The sequence below is a fragment of the Sus scrofa genome, chromosome 15, assembly GCF_054392235.1.
Source record: "Sus scrofa isolate SSC_HxYL_T2T_F1_AM1 chromosome 15, Sscrofa_HxYL_maternal_Yorkshire_Landrace_v2.0, whole genome shotgun sequence".
Lineage (NCBI taxonomy): Eukaryota > Metazoa > Chordata > Mammalia > Artiodactyla > Suidae > Sus > Sus scrofa.
In genome coordinates this window covers 146073920-146095531 of record NC_139397.1, presented here as the reverse complement: position 1 = coordinate 146095531, position 21612 = coordinate 146073920, and the positions used below count along the sequence as shown (strand labels likewise).

General features: G+C 52.7%; 2 protein-coding genes across 4 annotated transcripts; both read right to left on the bottom strand.

The window, feature by feature from the left end:
- Positions 1–206: 206 nt before the first annotated feature.
- Positions 207–16088, bottom strand: SPATA3 (spermatogenesis associated 3). Of its 3 annotated transcripts, none has more exons than XM_005657574.4 (4): positions 15593–16088; positions 9843–10017; positions 7077–7220; positions 207–387 (listed from the first exon to the last, which is right to left on the bottom strand). In XM_005657574.4, exons 1-3 carry the CDS (start codon positions 15939–15941, stop codon positions 7115–7117), a joined length of 630 nt encoding a protein of 209 aa, XP_005657631.1. In that variant the 5' UTR covers positions 15942–16088; the 3' UTR covers positions 207–387; positions 7077–7114. The 3 variants fall into 3 exon arrangements, with proteins under 3 accessions (XP_005657631.1, XP_084854087.1, NP_001185849.1); XM_084997961.1 differs by having other exon boundaries at positions 207–271; NM_001198920.1 differs by lacking the exon at positions 207–387 and having other exon boundaries at positions 7115–7220; positions 15593–15941.
- A 3844-nt stretch (positions 16089–19932) lies between these two features.
- LOC146396188 (uncharacterized protein C2orf72 homolog) lies at positions 19933–21229 on the bottom strand. The gene has a single exon (XM_085000589.1). It carries the CDS (start codon positions 21101–21103, stop codon positions 20063–20065), a length of 1041 nt encoding a protein of 346 aa, XP_084856715.1. The 5' UTR covers positions 21104–21229; the 3' UTR covers positions 19933–20062.
- Between the last annotated feature and the right edge of the window lie 383 nt (positions 21230–21612).

Here is a 21612-nt window from a genome sequence, read left to right as displayed (position 1 = left end):
ACAGCCACACTGGATCCTTCTGAGCTGAAATCTGTGACCTACGCCACAGCTTGGAGCAACACTGGATCTTTAGCCCACGGAATGAGGCCAGGGATCGAACCTGAATCATCCCAGAGACAATGTCGGGTCCTTAACCCGCTGAGCCACAACGGGAACTCCATCAACCTTTGTATCTTTGGGTAAATTACGCTAAATAAACAGAGTTCTTTGTTTGTTTGTTTGTTTTTGTTCTATTTTGGTGACAAGAGAGATCCTGGATGGAAAACTGGATCTGGAAAGAAAAAGAGGACAGAGCCATGAGCTTAGACAATACTCCAGGATCCTGGAATTCTGGTGCTTTTCCAGTTTTATAATCTCAGAGGTGGTGGTTTAGCAGCTGAGATCCTCCTGTGGAAAAATAAATTATTTAGGATTCAAATTTCTTCCATTCATCATGGGCACTCTTCCTTTTATCCAAACACAGACTCACAGAGGCTTTGTTTTTTCCCTTCAGGCTGTAACGAGCTTATGCCAAGTGCCTGGCATGAACTGGGCAGCGTCAATGTTGGCGTCTTCTCTTTCCTCTTCCTTTCCCCAGGGTCCCCGGCAGCTAAGATAGAGCCTCGCTCCCCCAAAGCTAGGCTGCAGTGGTGAGTTTTACCACATTCCATGCCCACAAGGAGAGGGGAAGCAGCCCCTTTAGTTTATTTTTTATTTTTATTGTTTCAATGATTTTTATTTTTCCCATTATTTTATTCTTTAAATTAATTTATTTTTGGCTGTGCCCACAGCATGTGAAAGTTCCGGGGTCAGGGATCGAACCCATGCCATAGCAGCAACCCAAGCCACTGCAGCGACAAGGCTGGATCTTTAACCCGCTGTGCCACAAGGAACTCCAGCAGTCCCTTGAGGTTGGTGCCACATCACTCACTGGTGGGATACAGAGAGAGGGACTCACCAAGCTTTCAGAAAGAAAATTCTAGAAATGCTTTTCCCTAGAGAGGAGGCTTTACCATTGTTATCAGATGGTTCTACATGTTCTGGACTGAGAGGGACACCAAACAGTCCATTTCCCTTCTAGAAGTCTAAAAGCAGAGCCTACAACACTCAGGATGACTCAGCAAACCCCCATGACTCATCGCTGCTCGGTGGGCCCTATGGGTGGCTCTCAGTGGCTAAAGCACTAAAGCCAGAGAGGGCTCCAGGCCAACTTTGAAGCTCATCCTGCACTGGCTACCGTATCACCTTCTTGAAACACTCGCCCCTGTTGTAGGGGTGCTGTGGGCTGCTCCCCCAAATCTACTCTCATGTCTTCCTTCCTTGGCAGAAGCCCCATTTTTGGCTTTGATGCTCCCCTCCCTGTACATAGTTTGTCCTGGAGGGAGATGGGGGCCCCAGTCCCCGGGGCAGAGCGTGGGTGTGGATCTAGATTGGTCTAATCCAGTCATGATAATTCACCCCTGTGTGCTATTCGTTTGCTTAAGAAGGGGCATGAGACCCAATTCAGGGGTGTGTCACCCCCATGAGGGGGCAAGAATACCAGGGAGGGGATCCTGGGAAAAGTTCCTTAACTCAAGAAGAGACGCAGGGAGCAGGGGGCCTTTTCCTTGCTTCTGGCTGTCAGGGTGTTGAAGTTCTAACTCTGGGAGCCCCTCCAGCCGGCTGCCGGGAGGGGAGTTCTCATGCCCTCTGCTGAGGGTGTCAGCGCAGGAAGCTGGAAAAGTCCTCGGGTCTCTGAGGACACTGGAGTTAAGGAGCCCTGACACTTTCCAACTGTTCTGCTGTTTGTGTTGAGATAATCTCCTCATTATCATTTTGAATTAGGTTTTCAGAAATTTGCAGCACCAAGAAATCTAACTCGCAACCCACTTACACATCAAGTCTAAAAAATGCCTTGTGGCATTTGGAAACCTACCCATTCAGTTTTTCATTTTACAACTGAATTGAAAAGAGAGCTATTAGAGCGATGCCTGCCGTTGGTAGAAGAGGTCCCACTTTACAAACTGTGAGTTTGTAGTGAGTAGGTGAGTTTCTTTCAACTGGCGAACTAAGGAATTTTCCCCTAGAAGCAGTGAAAACATTTTACACTTGAAAGAGTCTGCATTGGGGTCGGGGGGTGGGGGGTGGGGTGGGGGGGTGTTGGGGGCGGGGCTGAGAACACAGGACATCTGGAAGGGGGAGCTCAGGGAGCTCTTGGGTCAGCCCATCCAGAAAGAGGCCCTGGAGCTGTGAACCTGGGTGCTGGTTCAGGGTCCTCCCTCTGTTCACTTTACAAATGCAGGTGGGCTGGAGTTCCTGTCGTGGCTCAGTGGTAACGAACCTGACCAGTATCCAAGGGGCCATGGGTTCGATCCCTGGTCTCTCTCAGTGGGTTAAGGATCTGGTGTTGCCGTGAGCTGCTGTGTAGGTGGCAGATGTGGCTAGGATGTGGTGTGGCTGTGGGGTAGGCTGACAGCTGTAGCTCCGATTGGACCCATAGCCTAGGAACTTCCATGTGCATAGGTGCAGCCCAAAAAAGACATAAAAGGGGGAGGGGGCCTGGTGCCAGAATGGGGTGCCCACCTTCAGCAGGGGAGGGGAGGACAAGCAGAAAGGAAGCATCTAGATGGTTATGATCAGAGGTCACAGCCCAGCTCACCGGCCCCTCACCGAGATACAGCTCTGTGGCCTTTTCCTACCTGTGGATACGCGTTGACCTGAGCCTACCTCTTTTCCTTACCTCTGGAAACTTACTGGGATCCTGTGTCCTCGCCCAGACCGGGAAGAGACCCAGAGCAGGTGTCTTCTCTGCAGGCACCTTCCTTCACCATCAGACTTAGCACTGGCTTCAGCTCCCGGCCCTCTGCTCTGTCCATATCTCCCTACGTCAGCTACTGCTAATGACTCATCTGTTTCCAGCTAAGAGCCGGCCTTTCCTTGAGCTCTCTGTGAAATCTCTCTATTTGACGTCCCCACTTGTCTTCCAGCATCTCAAAATCAACACTGGGACTCTGGATTTTCTCTCCCCTCCTGCACTTTGATGCTCCGACCCCCCAAACCATAGAATCATCCTTGAGGCTTCCCTTTCCTTCACTATTTCATCCAATCTATCAGCCGGACTTGCTGGTTCCACCCTCCACCGCCATCATCCTGGTCCAAGCACCATCTCTGCCTGCCTGGACCAGGGCCAGTGAGTCCTGCCTGGCCGTCCTCTTCCTTTCCCATTCTCTACCCAATAGGCACGGTGGGTGTTTTGAAATCTAAACCAGCAGCTTGACATACTCCCCTTGATGGGAAAAGAATGAATTCACATATGTGAAGCACCCAGACGCGCGCCTAGGCATGGATTTGCTATTGCCCTGCTTTAGTGGCTGCCTTCCGAGTCTAAAACACGAAGGAAGCCCTGCCAGACCTTGGTTTTCCTTCCGGTGACACTCTGACCTTCAGCACCAGCCATATGGGCCTCTTCTCTGGTCCCCAACATTTTTAGAGTCCTTCCTGCCTCAGGGCAACTGCAGTGGCTTTTCCTGCTGCCAAGCACATGCTTCCCCCAGATTTGCACAGTCTGGCTCCCTCTGCGGGATGTGTCTCAGTTCAGAGCAGCCTTCGCGGACCAGCTCCAGCAGCGGCCCCTCCTGCTCACCCCAACCCTCTCTGCCCTTCATCAGATTAACTTTATGTTTTTATCTTCTCGATAACATTTACCACCGAATCAAGTGATCCTGTTTTTTCATTGACTTGTCTACGGTTTGTCTGTGTCTCTAGAATGTAGACTCCCAAGGGAGGGGTCTTTTGGGTCTTGGTTTACTCCTATAGCCCAAGGTAGGTGCCCAAGAAATATTTAATGAATCGATGTATTTTTCAATTAGCAAATGCTCTCCTCTGGACTCTGCCGCCTCCTAGCTTGCATGTCAGGTAAGCGTTTGTGTCCCCATCTGAGTTCTTACCTCTGCCCCCTTTGCGAGGGAGCCTTGGCCAGCCTGGATCCACAGACTTTAACAGACCTCAAAGTCCCAAGCTTAGCCTTGATCTCTTGGTGGACTTGGCTGTCCACTGGCTACTGTGTTGTCATGTCTCACAGCACCTAGTATGGTGCTGGGCACACGGTGGTATCAACATGTGACAGCCCAGCTGATGCACTTGCCTAGTGACACAGGGGTGTGTGGAGGGGCCACTGGGGAGTCAGGGTGGGTGATACCATGGCAACCAGTGTCTGGGAATGGTGGCTAGGACTTCTGAGCTTCTGGAAATCCCTCCCTGCCCGCTGCTGGTGGTGTTGTCATCACACCCTCAGGCCCACAGCATCCACCCAGTGACGTGGGGGATGACTCTGCAGCCTGGCTCTGGCAGAGGCAAGTCTGGAAGAAGCCAGGGCCTGCTGAAATTGCTTAGAACACACTGAGTGTCCCAGATACCAATTTGCATTGAGCCCAAAGCTGCTTCCTAGTCTCCAGGGGAGCAATCGACAAACACACAGGGTCCTGTGAGGAAAAGCCACCACATCCGAGTCACCTGGGGCTGGGGAGGACCCCATCTCAGGCCACTACATGAGCTGGGGTGGTGGCGTCGTCTCGCTCTGCTCCAGGGAAACCAGAGGTGTCATGGGACAGCTCGGTGTGGAGACAGGACGTCTGCCCTGGGGAAGACCCTCTGTCCTAACCCCGAATCAGGAAAGGGGCTCGCCCTAGGGGGACAGAAGGGATTACCCTGAGGGGGCCGCGAAGAGGCCAAGCCTTGTGAAGTCTGCTCACACACGGTTTGTCAGCGAGGTCAGTGATGCCAGGGCCCCAAAACAAACCCCCCGGGCCACTCGGAGCCCCGCCTGCAACACACACACACAGCTTTGGGAGTCGAGTGAAGACCGGATGCAGCCTCTGGGCAGCCTTTTACCTTTGCCACCTGTGCCGACTCTCAGTTAGTCCCCGAGAGGGAACCTACTCCAGCGTCAGGGCAAGCTTCTCCTCCGTTCCCCCCCCACACCTCCCCTTCATTTCCCTTCTCCCATCTCATCTCCCCCCAGCTTCACTTCCCTTCCTCCTCCCCTCTCTTCTTCCATCATCCCCGAAGGGCTCAGGGCTGTGTGAACTAAAGTGTGGGTAGGACACGCACCCTGGTGGACACTTCAGGTGGCCTTGGACTCCACGTTCTAGAACGTGGAACCCGCCCATTCCCGTTATCCTCCAACCCTCTGGTTAAAGAGGGTCTCAGCTCACCTGTCTTAACATCCAACACTTGTCAAATATCTTTGAACACACAGAGCACTGACTTCAAAGCTGAAGGTTTTTTCAGGCACCTTACTGGCTAGAATTCCATGACATTTCATTTATACAGTATTTATATTTGCTGTGTATTTATACGATATTTATATTCACTATATTTACTTATAGTATTTATATTTGCCTTCTTATGGTAAGGGGCAGGATTATTCATTTATGGCCAGTTTAAAAATAAATGTGTTTAAGTTTAAAAATATCCTAATTTAAAGAAAATAAGTGATCAATCTTTTTTTTTTTTTTTTTTTTTTGTCTTTTTGCTATTTCTTGGGCCGCTTCCACAGCATATGGAGGTTCCCAGGCTAGGGGTCGAATCGGAGCTGTAGCCACCGGCCTACACCAGAGCCACAGCAACTCGGGATCCGAGCCGCGTCTGCAACCTACACCACAGCTCACAGCAACGCCGAATCGTTAACCCACTGAGCAAGGGCAGGGACCGAACCCGCAACCTCATGGTTCCTAGTCGGATTCGTTAACCACTGAGCCACGACGGGAACTCCTAAGTGATCAATCTTAAAACATAGTTAGACTATATTTTGACTTCTAGTTCACTAATTTCCTATTTGCTAAATGAACAATTTTAAGTTTTTTCTTTCTTTTTTTTTTTTATGGCTGCACCTGCAGCATATGGAAGTTCCTGGGCTAGGTGTTGAATCAGAGCCACAGCTGTTGGCCTACACCACAGTTTGACAGCTTTCGGCAACACTGGATCTCTAACCCACTGAGGCCAGGGGTTGAACCTGCATCCTCATGGACACTAAGTTGGGTTCTTAACCCACTGAGCCACAAGGGGAACTCCAAATTTTAGGTTTATAAAAAGCTAATGGGAGTTCCCTTTGTGGCTCGGTGGTAAGAAACCTGACTAGTATCCATGAAGATATGGGTTCGATCCCTGGCCTTGCTCAGTGGGTTAAGGATCTGGCATTGCTACGAGCATAGTATAGGTCAAAGAGGTGGCTTGGATCTGCCATTGCTGTGGCTGTGGTGCAGGCCAGCGGTTGCAGCTCCAATTTGACCCCTAGCCTGGGAACTTCCATATGCTATGGGTGTGGCCGTAAAAAGAAAAAAAAAAAGCTATGTTTGTAGTGATCATTTTATAACATATAGGAATGTCAAATTGCTATTTTGTGCACCAAAACTAACACAGTATTGTAGCTTAATAAAACTTCAAAAATATAAATAAAATAAGTGATATTACAGATGTCAAAGGTCAATAAAATCTGGGGAACATGAGTTAAAAAAACGGCAGTAATGACGGAGCTGCTACGTGGAATGCGTGTCCTGTGCCAGGTACTGTGCTCAGTGTTTCTCACGCATTTTTTTTTCACCCAGTCTCCCCCAAGCCCTCAATAAGAGCTGTGCTATTATTATCTCCAATTTCTAAGCACATGAGGCATCAGGCATTAAAGAACTTGCCCAGGCCCCAGGGATGCTAGAGATGGAAGGCGGATCTGATCCTGCGGCTTCTGGTTCCGGAACCCAGGCTCACACCAGTGGGCTCTGCTGGAAGGAGATTCTAAGACAAAACGCTCTCTGGAGTCTGTGACTAGGGAAGCCCCCAGGGCCAGAGAGGGGGTAGGAAACTCTTGTCCTTTCAATCCCAACCACTGCTCTAGCATCCTCCGTGAGTGACCAGGGCCGCCTGAGGGAGCCATACTGGCGGACTCTGAGGCCAGGAGTGAGTCGCTCAATTCTCAGGCTTTCCCCGAGAGGCTGGGGGTTTGGTTCCCACCACCCCCACAAACCCCCTCCATTCAGAGACAGGCCAGACCCTCCATCAGCCCTGTGCTGCCGAGATGGCAAGGGGTGGGCCTGGGACCACTTCTGCAAGGGAAGTTCTCTTACCTGCCGGACTGCGGGCCTGGGGACTGGTTCACAAGGATTCAGTGATGTAGTAGACAACTCCTAGGGCTCCCAGAGCCACAGCAACAGTGCCGAGGGCTTGGAGCGCGCGAATTGCGATGAGTGGAGTGCTTTCTTGTAGGTCTTCTGCAAAGCAAAGCAGAAAGCACATTGCGGGGGGAGGCAGCTGGGCTTCCGGTGGGGGAAAGTGGGAACGGTGGGGCCCCCTCGGGATGGCAGGAATACCCATCCCCCCACAGATCCTCCTCTCAAGGGAACACAACTCCCTGCACCGCTTCCAATGAAGCTCAACCACAGGACTCCCGGGACGGGCTGGGCTGAGATGTCGGCTCCTCTTGAGTACTCAGGGAGCAGGTGACACGGTCAGTCGGGACCGAGCCCGGTGCTAAGCACCGCATGCCCGGTGTCCTCCTGAAGCCTCACAACAACCCTGTGACATTGTCCTTTCCCGGAGGTCTAGTCTGGAAGACGCAGCGTTGGAGGAAACCGCATATCACTCCCATCACAAAGGCGGTGCAAGAGGAAAGTATGCGATCCTGCTAATGATTGTGAGGGAGACTCGTGAGGGAGACTTTCAAAAAATGCGATATTCATTTTGATTAAAAAAAAAAATCCTACCAAAGCAGGGATTCTTACTCGATGTGAATGCCTACATAAAGCCCGGAGCCGCCCCTGCACTCAACGGAGAAACGGAAAGATAGTGAAAGCAGGTGTTGAAATGGAGCAGCACTAAGACGGCTTGTCTTCTCCCGGCCAGACGGCATCTCTGCCCTTCCCGCTCACGTTCCTAATTCTGAGCCTTGCGTGTGGCTTTTCCTCCGCCTGGAATGCTCGCCCTCTAAAATCGGCCACAGAGGATCCTAAGATTCTTTTATTTATTTGTTTATCTATTTCATTTTTAAATTTTTTGGTCTTTTTTTAGGGCTGCACCTGCAGCATATGGACGTTCCCAGGCTAGGGGTTGACGTGGAGCTGCCGCTGCCAGCCTACACCACAGTCATAGCAACGCCGGATCCGAGCCGAGTCTGTGACCTACACTACAGCTCAGGGCAACACTGGATCCTTAACCCACTGAGCAAGGCTAGGGATCAAAGCCGTGTCCTCGTGGATACTAGCTAGGGTTCGTGACTGCTGAGCCACAATGGGGACTCCCTTAAGATCCTTTTAGATTCGGCTCAGAGACTACTGATCCTACATCATCTGCCTGGACCCCAGCTCAGGAGTGAAGCTGTCTGAACATCGCCTATCACTTCCGGGCTTGCAGCTTGCAGTTTGGGAATGTACATGTCTTAGCTTACCAGGCAGGCGGCACCATTTTCACGAGTCAATTCCCTGTTCTGGTTTTCCTCACAGTGCCTAGTATCCTATGCGGGGTGGGTTTTCCTACTTGTTGGTTTGTGACTCCATGGCACACCTTGGCACCAGAAGGACAGAAGTACGACCTGTATAGAAGGACGGCTGATCATGCTACGTGGGGGACAGGGCTTTCCTTGACAGGACTTATCAGGTGGCAGAGAGTTTTTAGCTCTGGCACGTTCTCCGACACACCTGGGTATCTGTTTGCATCTCTTTATATGCTTGAGAGATGGAGCTTTTCAAGGTTGGACAAAATCCTGCTGTATAGCACAGGGAACTATATCTCGTCACTTGTGATGGAACATGATGGAGGATAATATGAGAAAAAAAGGGCATATATATATACATATGTGACCTTATACGTACATATACATGACGTATATATGATTAGATATACATGACTGAGTCACTTTGCTGTCCAGCAGAAATTGACAGAACATTGTAAAGCAACTATAATTAAAAAAATAAGAAAAATCTTACGAATGGACAAGAGAGGGAATTTGGTGGGGGAGGTGTGGTGCTGGGAAGAGGCACAGGATGGGGCGGGGGATGCGTGGGCTCTGCCTCTGGGCTGGGCAAGGACGAAGCTAAAGGCCTCTCCTGCGGACATTGGTGAGATCTGAGTATTGGCAGAGCCGCCCTGGGGTCCAGAGCCGGGGGCAGGTGGAGCCCCCTCTCCAGTCCTTGCACAGAGCCCTGCTCCACTGGAAAAGCCAGGGCTGGGGCGGGGGGCATCTTCAGGCCAGTACCCTGGACAGCGGTCTTCCCACGAGGGGAAGTGGCAGCCACCAGGACTCTCGTGGAAGGGGAAAGAAGGGCAGATGCTGCCGACTGTGCTGTGGGGGCCGCCGGTCACAGACAGACCCCTATGGGGCTGCTGGGAATCGCCCACGACCCTCTGGAGGGCGTGGGGGGCTCTTGCTTTTATCAAGGAGGCATGCGATTTGCCCTCAGAAGCATCACAAAATCCCGGGGGAAAGACACAGGCAGGTCAAGAACCAGCAGCTTTTGGCCATGGCATGGGCCACAGAACCGGGTGGCAGTCTAACAGAGCATTTAATCACCAGGCTCCAGAGGGATGGGGAATTCATTTATGTGGGGGGTGTGCTCTGAGCAAGGAGGCTGCCTAGGGAGCAAAGCGCAATTGAACCCCGAAGAAGCAAACTCAGGTAAGGAAGGACCCAGCACCTCTCCGTGCAGGTGGGGTACCTGAAGGCTGGGACGGGTCCGAAAGGGCCAGGTGCCAGACCCCGTCAAGTGGCCACTGGGAGGGAGGGGCTTTCCTTTCGGCCCAGGAGTCCCAAGAGGAAGTTCCACATGACAGCTAGCACAGGGGAAGCCCAGGAACCGTGTCCCCTGCGGGTCCAGCCCCCGCCCCCCAGGCTCCAGAACCTGTAGAAGGTGAGGAGGTTTGGGAATCCTCTCCCTGGCAGGGCTGGCCAGGCCCGAGGCAGGAGGACATCGAAGATGCGGCTGTGGCACAGGCCCAGACGACACCAGCAAGCAGAGCTGCCGGGGCACGCAGAACAGGAACAGAAGGCGCGCGGGCCCGCTCGGGTCAGAGGCCCTGGAGACAGAGAAGGAGAGAGATGAGGGGCCCACTGCCTCCAGGAGGTGTCCACAGGGGGACCGGTGTGTCTGGAGGAGAGAAGACTGAGTGCACAGGGCACCAGCTGTTTACAGACTGGTGCTACCTGGGAAAAACACGAATAACGATGTAACCGCTTACACCTGTACAGCGCTCCATGCGTCACTATCCTTCTCAGCTAAGGGTCAGCATGATCCTGCGAACCGCAATATTGTTTTGCTTTGTTTTGTTTTGTTTTGTTTTTGGTCTATTTGTCTTTTTTTTTTTCTTTTTTTAGGGCCTCACCCGCGGCATATGGAGGTTCCCAGGCTAGGGGTCGAATCAGAGCTGTAACTGCCAGCCTACACCAGAGCCACAGCAACACCAGATCCGAGCCACATCTGCGACCTACACCACAGCTCATGGCAATGCCAGATCCTTAACCCACTGGTAGAGGCCAGGGATTGAACCCGCAACCTCATGGTTTCCAGTCGGATTCATTTCCGCTGTGCCACGACGGGAACTCCGAACCGCAATATTGTTATTCTCTGTTTACAAATAAGGAAGCTAAGGCTCAAAGACTAGAATAGATGTGTCCTGACAGCAAGTAGGTTGAAGAAGTGGGCTCCAACTCAGAATTTCTAACTCTCCCTTCTTTCCATGGAATTTGCAGGAAGCGACGGCCACAGGTGACTGCCCATCCTGTGAGAGGTGGCACTTAGATTCCGGCCACTGGAGCGACTATGGTCCATTTTTCTGGGGTTCATGGATCCATCCAGAAAACAAATGATGCTCTGGTGTACAGTCCTTGAGGTATGTTCTCAAGTTCATCTCCCTCTGCCAACCTGGGCTGTGGATCCCAGTGGGACTTGGACATGGCGCCCTCTGCTGTCGTGAAAGAGGACTTCTGGCCAGTCATTTCTTCCTCGCCATTGGGCCTGGCTTCCCTCTTTTCTGAGCTGTAGATTCTTCCAACTCGGAGCCCACGCAGCCAATGACCAACCATGGCAGATCTAGCACACTTCCTGTTTAGACCCGCCCACAACAGAAACTTTTCTTGGAATGGGGAAGGAAGGGATTCTTTTTTCTTTTTTTTTTCTTTTTGTCTTTTTAGGCCCTCACCCACTGCATAGGGAGGTTCCCAGGCTAGGGGTCCAGTCAGAGCTGCAGCTGCTGGCCTACACCACAGCCACAACAATGCAGGATCTGAGCTGCGCCTTTAACCTACACCACAGCTCACGACAATGCTAGATCCTTCACCCACTGAGCAAGGCCAGGGATCAAACCTGTGTCCTCATGGACAATAGTCGGGTTTGTTAACCGCTGAGCCACGGCTGGAACTCTAAAAGCGAGACTTTTTCTTTTTTCAGTTAAAAACATTTAAAAATGGACATATAATTTCTAGCCCATAAAACGTACCCCTTTGAAGTGTTCCACGGCTTTTAAGTATACACGCAAAGATGTGCCACCATCATCACAACCCAAAATTTCTTCATCTTCTCCCCCAAAGAAACTCCATGCCCATGAGCAGTCACTGCTGAATCTCCCTTCCCCCTTGTTCTTGGCGATAGATCTGCTTATTCTGTATATTTCATACTAGATTCATACAATGTGTGGGCTCTTTGGGGACTGGCGTCTTTCAGGTAACCTAGTGTTTCCGCAGTCCATCCACGTTGGAGCAGGCACCAGTGCGCCATTTCTTCTTATTGCCGAACAGTGTTTCATTGCATGGGTGTACCACGTGCTACTTGTCCATTCATTGCTTGATGGACCCTGAATCGTTTCCACTTTTTGGCTATGGTGAATAACGCTTCTGTGAACATTTGTATCCAAGTTTTCTGTTGCTGCTGTTGTTCTTTTTCTGGCTGCATTTGCAGCAGACGGAGGTTCCCAGGCCAGGGGTTGAATGGGAGCTGCAGCCACACTGGATCTGAGCCACACTTGTGACCTGCAGCAAAGCTTGCAGCAACTCTGGATCTTTAACCCACCGAATGAGGCCAGGGATCGAACCTGCATCTTCACAGACGCTATGTCGGATTCTTAACCCACTGGGCTACAGCAGGAACTCCTTGGGTCCAGGTTTTTGGGTAGATGTATGTCTTTAATTCTCTTGGGTATATACTCAGATGGAGAATTGCTGGGCCCCATGGTAACGTCATGTTAGCCCTTTGAGGAACTGCTGGACTGTTCTGCACAGCAGCTCCATCATTTTACATTCTCCTCGGCAATGTGGGAAGGTTCCGATCTTTCTACAGCCTTACCAATGCTTGTCCATCTTTTTGAGGATAGCCATTCTAGTGGAAGACTGGTATTTTCTAGAGCAACAGTACTTCCTGCATACAAAAAGATTTGTATTTTATTTATGAATTTTTTTTTGCCACACCCATGGCATATGGAAGTTCCCCTGGGGCCGGGGATTGAACCTGTCCCACAGCAGTGATCTCAGCCACAGCAGTGATCATGCTGGATCCTTTGACCACTGGGGGCCAGGCGGGAACTCCAAGGTTTGCATTTTAGAAAATCTGAACCCTTTATTTCAAAGTCCTTATCCCTTATCTCCAAGCTTCCTTCCCACTCTGGCCTCAAGGGAGTTGGACAATTCCTTTGGCCGAAGAAGAGCAAGCAGGGCTTCTGCTGTAAACCTTGATGAGCCTTGCCATTACCTGCTTCGCCTCTTCCATAAGCAGGACGCCTCCCTGGGAGGGGGGACCCACATCCATTCATTCAAAGCCTTGGGAAGGGATGGAGTTGCCATTGTGACTCAGTGGTAACGAACCTGTCTGATGTTCCGCAGATGTGGTCCTTGCTCAGTGGGTTAAGGATCTGGCATTGCCATGAGTGTGGTGTAGGTCGCAGATGTGGCTTGGATCTGGCATGGCTGTGGCTGGGATGTAGGCCAGCAGCTGCAGCTCCCATTTGACCTCTAGCCTGGGAACGTCCATATGTCACAGGTGCGGCCCTAAAAAAGAGAATAAAAAAAAATAAAAAATAAATAAAAGCCTTGGGAAGGGAAAGTTTTGCATTCTTCAGTTCAGTTCTGAAAGTCATAAGCCAGAAATGTTTATCTCCGGCGTGGACCAACATAATACGTATCATATTCAGTGTAACCCTCAAAACCCACTTCCACGTGTTGACAGATTGATTCCCAGTCGCAGGAATATTGTCGTCACAGTCACACCTTGGCTTGAGGACTCACCCTCACCCCGCTCACTTATTATTTTTTTTTTTTGTCTTTTGCCTTTTTTGTTGTTGTTGTTGTTGCTATTTCTTGGGCCGCTCCCGCGGCATATGGAGGTTCCCAGGCTAGGGGTCTAAACGGAACTGTAGCCACCGGCCTACGCCAGAGCCACAGCAACGCGGGATCCGAGCCGCGTCTGCAACCTACACCACAGCTCACGGCAACGCCGGATCGTTAACCCACTGAGCAAGGGCAGGGACCGAACCCGCAACCTCATGGTTCCTAATCGGATTCGTTAACCACTGCGCCACAACGGGAACTCCTCCGCTCACGTATTTTATATCCACACCATCCCAGAGGGACGAGCTATGGCCCCCGGGTGTGGCCTGCTCAGGACCCCGGAGCCAGGGCACTGCTCTGGGTGGATCCTGGAGAAGCTCAGAGAAGTGTATTCGTCCCCTTGGGGAGACCACCAGACCTCTTGGGACTGGAAGGTCAGTGCTGCGGTTAAGAGCGAGGATTTGGGAGTCGGAACAGACCGAGGTTCCCCTTAGTGCTACCAGGGCCTGCACGAGAGGGAGTTGTTTGATTTTCTTGAGCCTCAGATTCTCCATCTATTAAACGGAGATGATATTAGTATCTCCTTTATAGGATTGTTTTTTATTGTTGTTGTTGTTGTTGAATGGATGCATCCATGGGATATGTAAGTTCCTAGGCCAGGAATCGAATCCAAGCTGCACCTGGGACCTACGTGGCAGCCGTGGCAATACTGGATCCTTTGAGCCACTGTGCCAGGCTAGGGATCGAACCCAGGCCTTTCCAGGGACCTGAGCCCCTGCAGGTGGATTCAACGCAGTGGGAGCTCCCAGGATTGTTAAATGAGAAGATTGACTTAGACGGCTGAGTTGAATGCCAAGTGCTCAGTAAAGGCTTAGTGATAAAAGTCAGCTGTCACCACCCCCATTATAATTAGCAGTGGTATTAACCAGACGACCTCTTGAACTCCGTTTGAGTTCCCTCTACACAATCCAAAGCTTGTTCTAACCCTGACCACCCAAGAAGAAGGGGGACTGCTTTCCCTGGACTGCCATTCCATTTTTCAGGCAGAGCTAACTGTTGGAGATATATATACATATATTTGTCTTTTTAGGGCCACACCGGTGGCATATGGAGGTTCCCAGGCTAGGGGTCAAATGAGAGCAGCAGCTGCCAGCCTACACCACGGCCACAGCAACTTGGGATCTGAGCTGCGTCTGCAAGCTACACCACAGCTCATGGCAATGCTGGATCCCTGACCTGCTGAGCGAGGCCAGGGATCGAACCTGCACCCTTACGGATACTGGTCGGGTTCGTTACCACTGAGCCACAATGGGGACTCCACTGTTGGGTATTTTAAAATGTTGAACAGAAATCGTCTTTCTATGGGTGAGATTCCATGGCTACGTTCTCTTCCACGGGTGAATTGCCAGATTTAGCAAACAAAAATACAGGATGCCCATGTGATATTCAGGACACACTTACTACACTAAAAAATTATTTGTTGTTGGTCTGAAATTCAAGTTTAACTGAGGGTCCTATATTTTATCTGCAACCCTATCCACCAGCCGTTATGGTCAGACATCTGAGGACACCAAAGAACAAAGCTGTTTGTATCTTCCGACAGACAGACAGATATCCTCCGGCTCTCTCAACCAAGTCTCACACACTGGAAGCTTCCTGCCTCCCCCCACCCCTCTCATCCCAGTTAACCAGGACTGTCTTTGGACTAGACTGTTAGGCCTCCCTTCCTTTTTTCTTCTTTTTAGGGCCGTACCCAAGGCATATGGAAGTTCCCAGGCTAGGGGTTGAATCAGAGCTACAGCTGCCAGTGTATAGCACAGCCACAGCAACGCCAGATCCTTAACCCACTGAGCGAGGCCAGGGATCGAACCTGCATCCTCATGGATACTATGCGGGTTGTTTCCACTGTGCCACAACGGGAACTCTAAGGTCTCTTATAGCACGCAAATGTGGCCTGCTGAGGACAGAGTAAGGCACTATTCCTTGTCCTTAACCATATTCTTCTATTCACGCAGCCTTGGCATTTATTTGTTAGCAGCCACGTGGCCCTTCTGACTCCCAGTGACCCAGCGTTACCATCGAGCCATGTTGAATATTAATAGGCTGTATGGCTGTCTTCAGAGAGACTCAGCAGGGTAAAGAAGGACAAAACCCAGGAATCCTGGTCTCTTGGGTTAAAAAAACAAAACCCAAACCCCTCACTGCCCCCCACTCACAGTTCCAGAACACCTGCTAACCGGGCATCACTCCCCAATAAGAAAAGTATCAGCCTCTGGGGTAGCTGTGGGTCTCCATCAGCAGAAAGGCTAGAAACGCTTGAGCCAGAAGGCTGCCCACCTGTTTTCTTGGATCGAGGGGGTGCTTTTGAGTCTGTGTCCTGAGACGCGACGCCCCGAGCTGAGGGGCTGACTTGGGGTGCTGGGAGGGCCTGGGGCACGGGCTGCGGGGGCGTCGATTCATTGCTGGTCTGTGAGATGAGTCCAGAGCTGGGCGGCTTCGAGGTGGGCCCAGGGCTAGCGGGCTGCGAGGTGGGTCCAGGGCTGGTTGGCGGCAGGGTGGACTTGGAGATGGGCTGCTGTGAGCTGGATTCAGAGCTCTGCTGCGGCGAGGTGGACTCCGAGCTGGCGCGCTGGGAGGTGGAGCCCTGGCGCTTGGCCTCCGTCTTCTTCCTCTTGCCCTTCTTCATGGTGAGTCCTCCTAATTAAGCGTGGACCTCCATGGAGCTGCCTGTCTGCCGGCTCCCTCCCTGAGGGGCCGTTTGCCCCTGCCCTGGGGGAAGGCTCTGGTGTCCGTCTGGGCCCAGGCCCCCAGTGGGGAATAGTCACCCACACCCCTCCTGTGAGGTCACAAAAGCCAGGGTGGCTCCCATGGCAGGGCTCTGGGGACAGTCTTCTCTGCTGACACCAGCCTGCTGCCCTCCCTCCTCCTCAGCTCCTGGGGAGGGTGGAGGCACCTGCCATGCCCCTCAAGGACCCGGGCACCTGGTTAAGCCTGGCTGTGGTGTCTGTGACAACCTGGACCCCCATGATTCTGGGACCTGAGTGCGCCCTTCAGGCACCTGTCCGCTGATGTGTTCCTGGTCCCCGTGTCTGTTCTGCTCTAAGACACCCTGTGATGTTCCCTCTGTCACTGATTTTCATACACACCCCTTCCCCTCCCAAACAACCAACCAAATGGCTTCGCCATGCATTGTGAGTTTTAGGTAGCTAAAGATTTGGGGGTCTGTGCATAGCCCATAGCCTCATATTGTCTCAATGGTCCACCCCCCCTCCCCGGCTTATTCCACCCAGAGTGGCTTCCCCCTTGTCCCAAAGCCAGCCCTCCTCACTGTGGGAAAGGGTTGGGGGGGGTTCCCCCAACTTTGATAAGAATCGTTGCAATTGGCAAAAGAATTTCCCCTAAAAACACAACAGCTGTTTGGAAAACTAAACTTTTCTGAAACTTGTTACACTGACAATAGCAGATCACCTCTCAGCCCCCCAACTGGTCATGGCAATTAGGGGATTATGACTCTTTCTTGAAATGAACAAAGTGATGTTTCCTTTGAGGACAGAAGAGGAAACAGCGTTTTTAAAAGAAAACCTTGAACTTCATGCTTTGACTGCAACACAGAACGTCTTCTCTGGAACAGACTCTGCCTCTGCCATTCATGCATCACTAGGTGGGTGAGTACTTGTGCATCTGGGGCCTGATACTCCCGCCCCAGGATAGGGTTCAGGGCAGAGCTACCTTGAAGGAATCCCCATGTAAGGCCAGACCTGACATGAAATATAAAATTATAGGAATAAGAGTTCCCACCGCAGATCAGCGGAAACGAATCTGACTCACATCCATAAGGATGCAGGTTCAATCCCTGGCCTTGCTCAGTGGGTTAAGGACCTGGTGTTGCCGTGAGCTGTGGTGTAAGCCGAAGATGTGGCTCAAATCCGGCATCGCTGTGGCAGTGGTGTATGCCAGCAGCTACAGCTTCGATTTGACCCCTAGCCTGGGAACCTCCATATGTTGCAGGTGTGGCCCTAAAAAGACAAACACATTAAAAAAAAAATTACAGGAAATAGCTTAAGGATTTTGGAGCCTGAAAAGACCTTAATGATTCTCTGTTTGCAGAAGAGAAACCGAGGTTTAGAGAAATTAAATTACTTTTTCAAGGTCACACAGCCGGTGGGGGCCAAACTCCCATTCAGGGCTCTTTTCCTGGCTCCGGAAAGAAATAGGGAATCAGGTAATTATACAGGCCTTAAAATGAATGAATTTTAAAATCCCTTGGTAGGATTGAGGAAAACAAAGGCAGGAAGGATTAGAAGTGAAAGGAAGCTCAGATCAATAAATTTGGGTTGAATTTGGTTGACCTTTGGTGTGAGGAGGTTCACGGAACAGGTGAGTCTATGAGAAGGTGGTAAATCCCTGAAGTCAAGATCAATGGATCCCTTGGGGATGGGGCGGGGACATCCAATTTAGAATCTGAGAGACTAGACTCCCAGACAGGAACACTGTCCAGATAGGTCAGAACCTCCTGTGGCATTTATCTCTGCAGAATTCGATGTTTAGGCTTTTGGCAGAGGGCCTTGAGCTGGTTTCTCACCCCCAGCCCTATTGACGTTTTGGGTCAGATCCTTCTTATTGTGGGGCTGTCCTTCACGGGAAGCGGTTTAGTAGCATCCTTGGCCTCTGCCCACTAGATGACAGTAGCATCTACCCTTCGCCCCAAGTTGTGACAACCCAAAATGTCTACCGATATTGCTAAATGACCCCAGGAGGGGTGTGTGTGTGCGCGCGCATCACCCCTGGTCGAGAACCACTGGTTTCAATGCATTAGAGAGGGGCCGGCACAGATGAGTAGGATTTCCTGGTAGCCATGAAAGGAACATCCCACTTCTCATCAAGGAGCCAAGCAGGACACAGAAAACAAATCCCTGTTGTCTGGGAGAACGATGAAAGACACACAGAGGGTCAGGCTTCGGGCGGGGTGGGGAGTTGTTCTGTGGCAGCGGAGAAGATAATTGTCGGCTCCTCGGCCAGGTGGTCCCAAGAGGCCAGGAGATGGTGCTTTCAGAGTGACAGGTTGCCCCAGAAGGAGGAGGGGGAAGGCACGGCAACAGTTCTTTGCTAGAACGTCTTCCCCTCTGCCTTCTGGCTTGAGCATATGTTCCCAGCCCGGAAGTCTGACTCCTCTGTCACAAAGTCGCAGCTCACTGTCCCAGGCTTATCCACCACCTCACTGCCACTGGGTCCAGCCTTAGCCAACCGTGAGCACCAGAGGCCTGGTGGACACAGCTCACTTTTCTGCATTTGTAGAAGCCCTTCTCCCTCCATCAAACCCCTCTCCCACTCTCTCAGAGCACTTCCCATTATCAAGATCCATCTCGGGGTTCCCATCGTGGCTCAGTGGTAACGAACCCAACTAGTAACCATGAGGACACAGGTTGGATCCCTGGCCTTGCTCAGTGGGTTAAGGATCTAGCACTGTCGTGAGCTGTGGTGTAGGTCGCAGTCGCAGCTCGGATCTGGCGTGGCTGTGGCATAGGCTGGCAGCTGCAGCTCTGACTGGACCCCTAGTCTGGGAACCTTCATATACCACCTTCATATACTTTTTAGGGTGCAGCCCTAAAAAGACCAAAAAAAAAAAAATCCATCTCAAGTGGACCCATCTCCCCCTAAAGCCTTTCTTGAGACTCCCGACCGGAAGTGATCTCTCCCTCTCTAAGCCCCAGACCACCTTCTGCATGGCTGCAGCATCATTTCTATCCTTGTCTCTCGCGAGTTCCCCACTTCCAGACTGTGGAGACCACGGAGGGCCAAAGTCCAGAGAAGGGGCTTGAAGCAAGCTGCTGGAAGGCAGGGTATGAGGACACAGAAGGCAGGGAACCGGTGAGGGCAGAGAGGGCGTGGCTGACCAGAGGAGGAACAAAGCACGTCGGAGCTGCGCCAGGAAGGGATGGGTTGGGATTTTCTGCCTTTGCTTGAGGATCCTGGTTGGAACAGTCCCCAGGCAAGAGCCTTTCCTAAGCAGGCATGCCAGCCATGGGGTCCCCTTGTTGACTCTTTAGGAGAGAGAGAAGAATGAGTCTAAAGGGATGCAAAATTCGGCAGTCAGGGTGAGGTCCTGACCAAAAAGTCCCTGACCCTCTGGATGCACCCTGGGCACCCAGAACAAGCCTGTCACTGCTCGTCCTGAAACTAGGATCTTAGAGCTGGGTGGCACCACAGATACCAACTGGCCCTTCACCTCCACATGTCAGGAGGGCAGCTAATCGGAAGAGAGGACATCTTGCTCTGGTGGCCTACAGAAGGGTGGCAGAGCCTCCAGTAACCGGGCTTTGGACCACTGCGCCCAGAGTATGCCCTTCCACTCTACCCCTGCCCCACGGAGGGGCTCTGGGAGACAGAGGCACTTGGAGCCCGTTTAAGAGCCCACCGCTGGGGCCCTCAAGCCCACAGAGTAACCTGCTGGGGCCACAGGCCTGGATCCCCTGATGGGAAAGATCTCAAGGGCTGCGGATAAGCACCTGACCACCAGTGGCTGCTCTAACCCAGCGTCTTCCTTAGAGGGTTGTTGTGAGGATACGTCTGGAAAAGCCCTTAGAGCAGCGTCTGGCTCGGGGGAGGCATGCGTTTTTTATTGCAGTTGTGATCCCTTGGAGGAGAAGACTAAAGAACCAAGCAAGGAGGAGGGGATGTGGCGAGGAGGGAACGGGCTCCCAAACTGCAAACTCCCAAATCCTTACTTTAGAAAGGCTTGATTATTAGGGGCAGTGGTCAAAGGGAAGGGAGTCGGGTCGGTAGGTGGGAGGTTTCAATACAAATTAATTAGCACATTTTGGGCCCGAGAGACACCTGGGGTGAGTCTAGGTCATCTTTACCCCCAACGGTGTAAGTGGAGGAGTGAGGACAGGGGACCGTGACATAGAGCATTTGTCCACTACTTGGGACCAGCGGGGTCAGGAGACTCCCTCCGTATTTAAAGTTTCCCACCCGGGGACACGCGGGGGCAACCTGGCGTTCCCACCCCCCGCCCTCGGGCCCCTCACCATCCGTCTGAGTCGCCCGATCCACGAGGGGGACGCAACCCCGTGCCGCGACCTTGCGCGCTCCGCAGGTGGCGCGCTGGATGTCCAGGGCGCCCTCCCGGCAGCTGGGGCGGAACACGGCCGTGTGCACCTCCACCGCGGGGCTGTGCGGGGCGAAGGCGCCGCACAGCAGGGCCTCCATACGGCGCCGCGCCTCCGCCTCCTCGTCGTGCCGTGGCTGCACGATGATCCCGACGAGCGCGACGGGCGGGCGGCGGTCCCGGGCGCGCACTTGCTGCAGGAGCAGCTGCAGCCGCGGCAGCTGCGAGCGCAGCGCGGACGCGCGGCACAGCACCAGGAGCAGCCGCGCGCGGGGCCCGGCCGACGTCCGCGGCTGCCTGGGGTTCTGGCAGTCGGACCCCGAGTCCTCCGCCGACTCGGAGCCCGAGGTCCCTGCCGCAGCCGGAGCCGGAGCCGCCTCGCACTTGCAGTCCCGCGGGTCCCTGGTCTTGCTGTGCTCCTGCGTGCAGCGCTGGGACTTGGCGGCCGGGCAGTCGGCGCATCTCCACGAGCTGTCTCGGGAGCGCTTGGGCTGCCGCCTGGAGCAGTTACTGGAGCTGCTGTGGCCGCTCGTGGCTCGAGTGGACGAGGGTCGGGCCGGCCGACCGGTCATGTCCTGCTCCAGAACGTTCTGCAGGGTTACGCAGCACTCATCCTGCTTCCAGAGCTCGCTCAGCAGCACTACCTGGCCGTGGCCCTCGATGGCCTGGACAGGCGCCTCTTGCTGAGGCTCGGCCTTCCCCTCCCCCGGGGCTCCGGAGGGCTGAGCCCCAGGCTCCATGTCCGGTCCGGCTCCCTTGTCCCTCTGGGCCCAGTCCTCCGATGGCCAAGGGAAATGCTGCCCTTCCCTGGAGCATGTCACAATACCCCTGGCGCCCTACCTCTTCCTGTCGTGACCAAGGGTCTCTGCCCGCTATTCCTTGGAAATTTTCCCATTTAGGCAGGTTGCTGCTGGGCGCCTGTGTAGTGCCGGCTGTGATTAGTTTCACTATCGTTTCGTATGTCTTTGGTGTCAAAAGCACAATCCCTTTATCCCATGGGTGGGCCGTTATGCCCAAGTCTCCAAATAAAATGGGTTTTTGTGCATTCGGGACGTTTAAAAAGCAGTAGACTGCACTTGGACGATTTGAAAAGCAGTGAGCAGCAGAGAGACTGGTTCTAGGTGACGGCACCCTAGTAGGCAGGTGGTACCCTGGCTCAGCCTGGCTGCTCCCTGAGTGATCTGGGAGTCGGAGTCCTGGGCTAGTATAGACTAATGGAGCTGCAAGAGATGGTTGGGGGTCCTCCAGT

What these genes read in the sequence shown, in the direction of transcription:
- SPATA3 (XM_005657574.4), bottom strand. Translation starts at nt 15,941, where the DNA reads ATGAAGAAGGGCAAGAGGAAGAAGACGGAGGCCAAGCGCCAGGGCTCC. An exon ending in CCCTCGATCCAAGAAAACAG is followed by an intron (nt 10,018 to 15,592) that starts GTGGGCAGCCTT and finishes CTCTGTCTCCAG; the next exon opens with GGCCTCTGACCCGAGCGGGC. An exon ending in AACCTCCTCACCTTCTACAG is followed by an intron (nt 7,221 to 9,842) that starts GTTCTGGAGCCT and finishes TTTGCTTTGCAG; the next exon opens with AAGACCTACAAGAAAGCACT.
- LOC146396188 (XM_085000589.1), bottom strand. Translation starts at nt 21,103, where the DNA reads ATGGAGCCTGGGGCTCAGCCCTCCGGAGCCCCGGGGGAGGGGAAGGCC.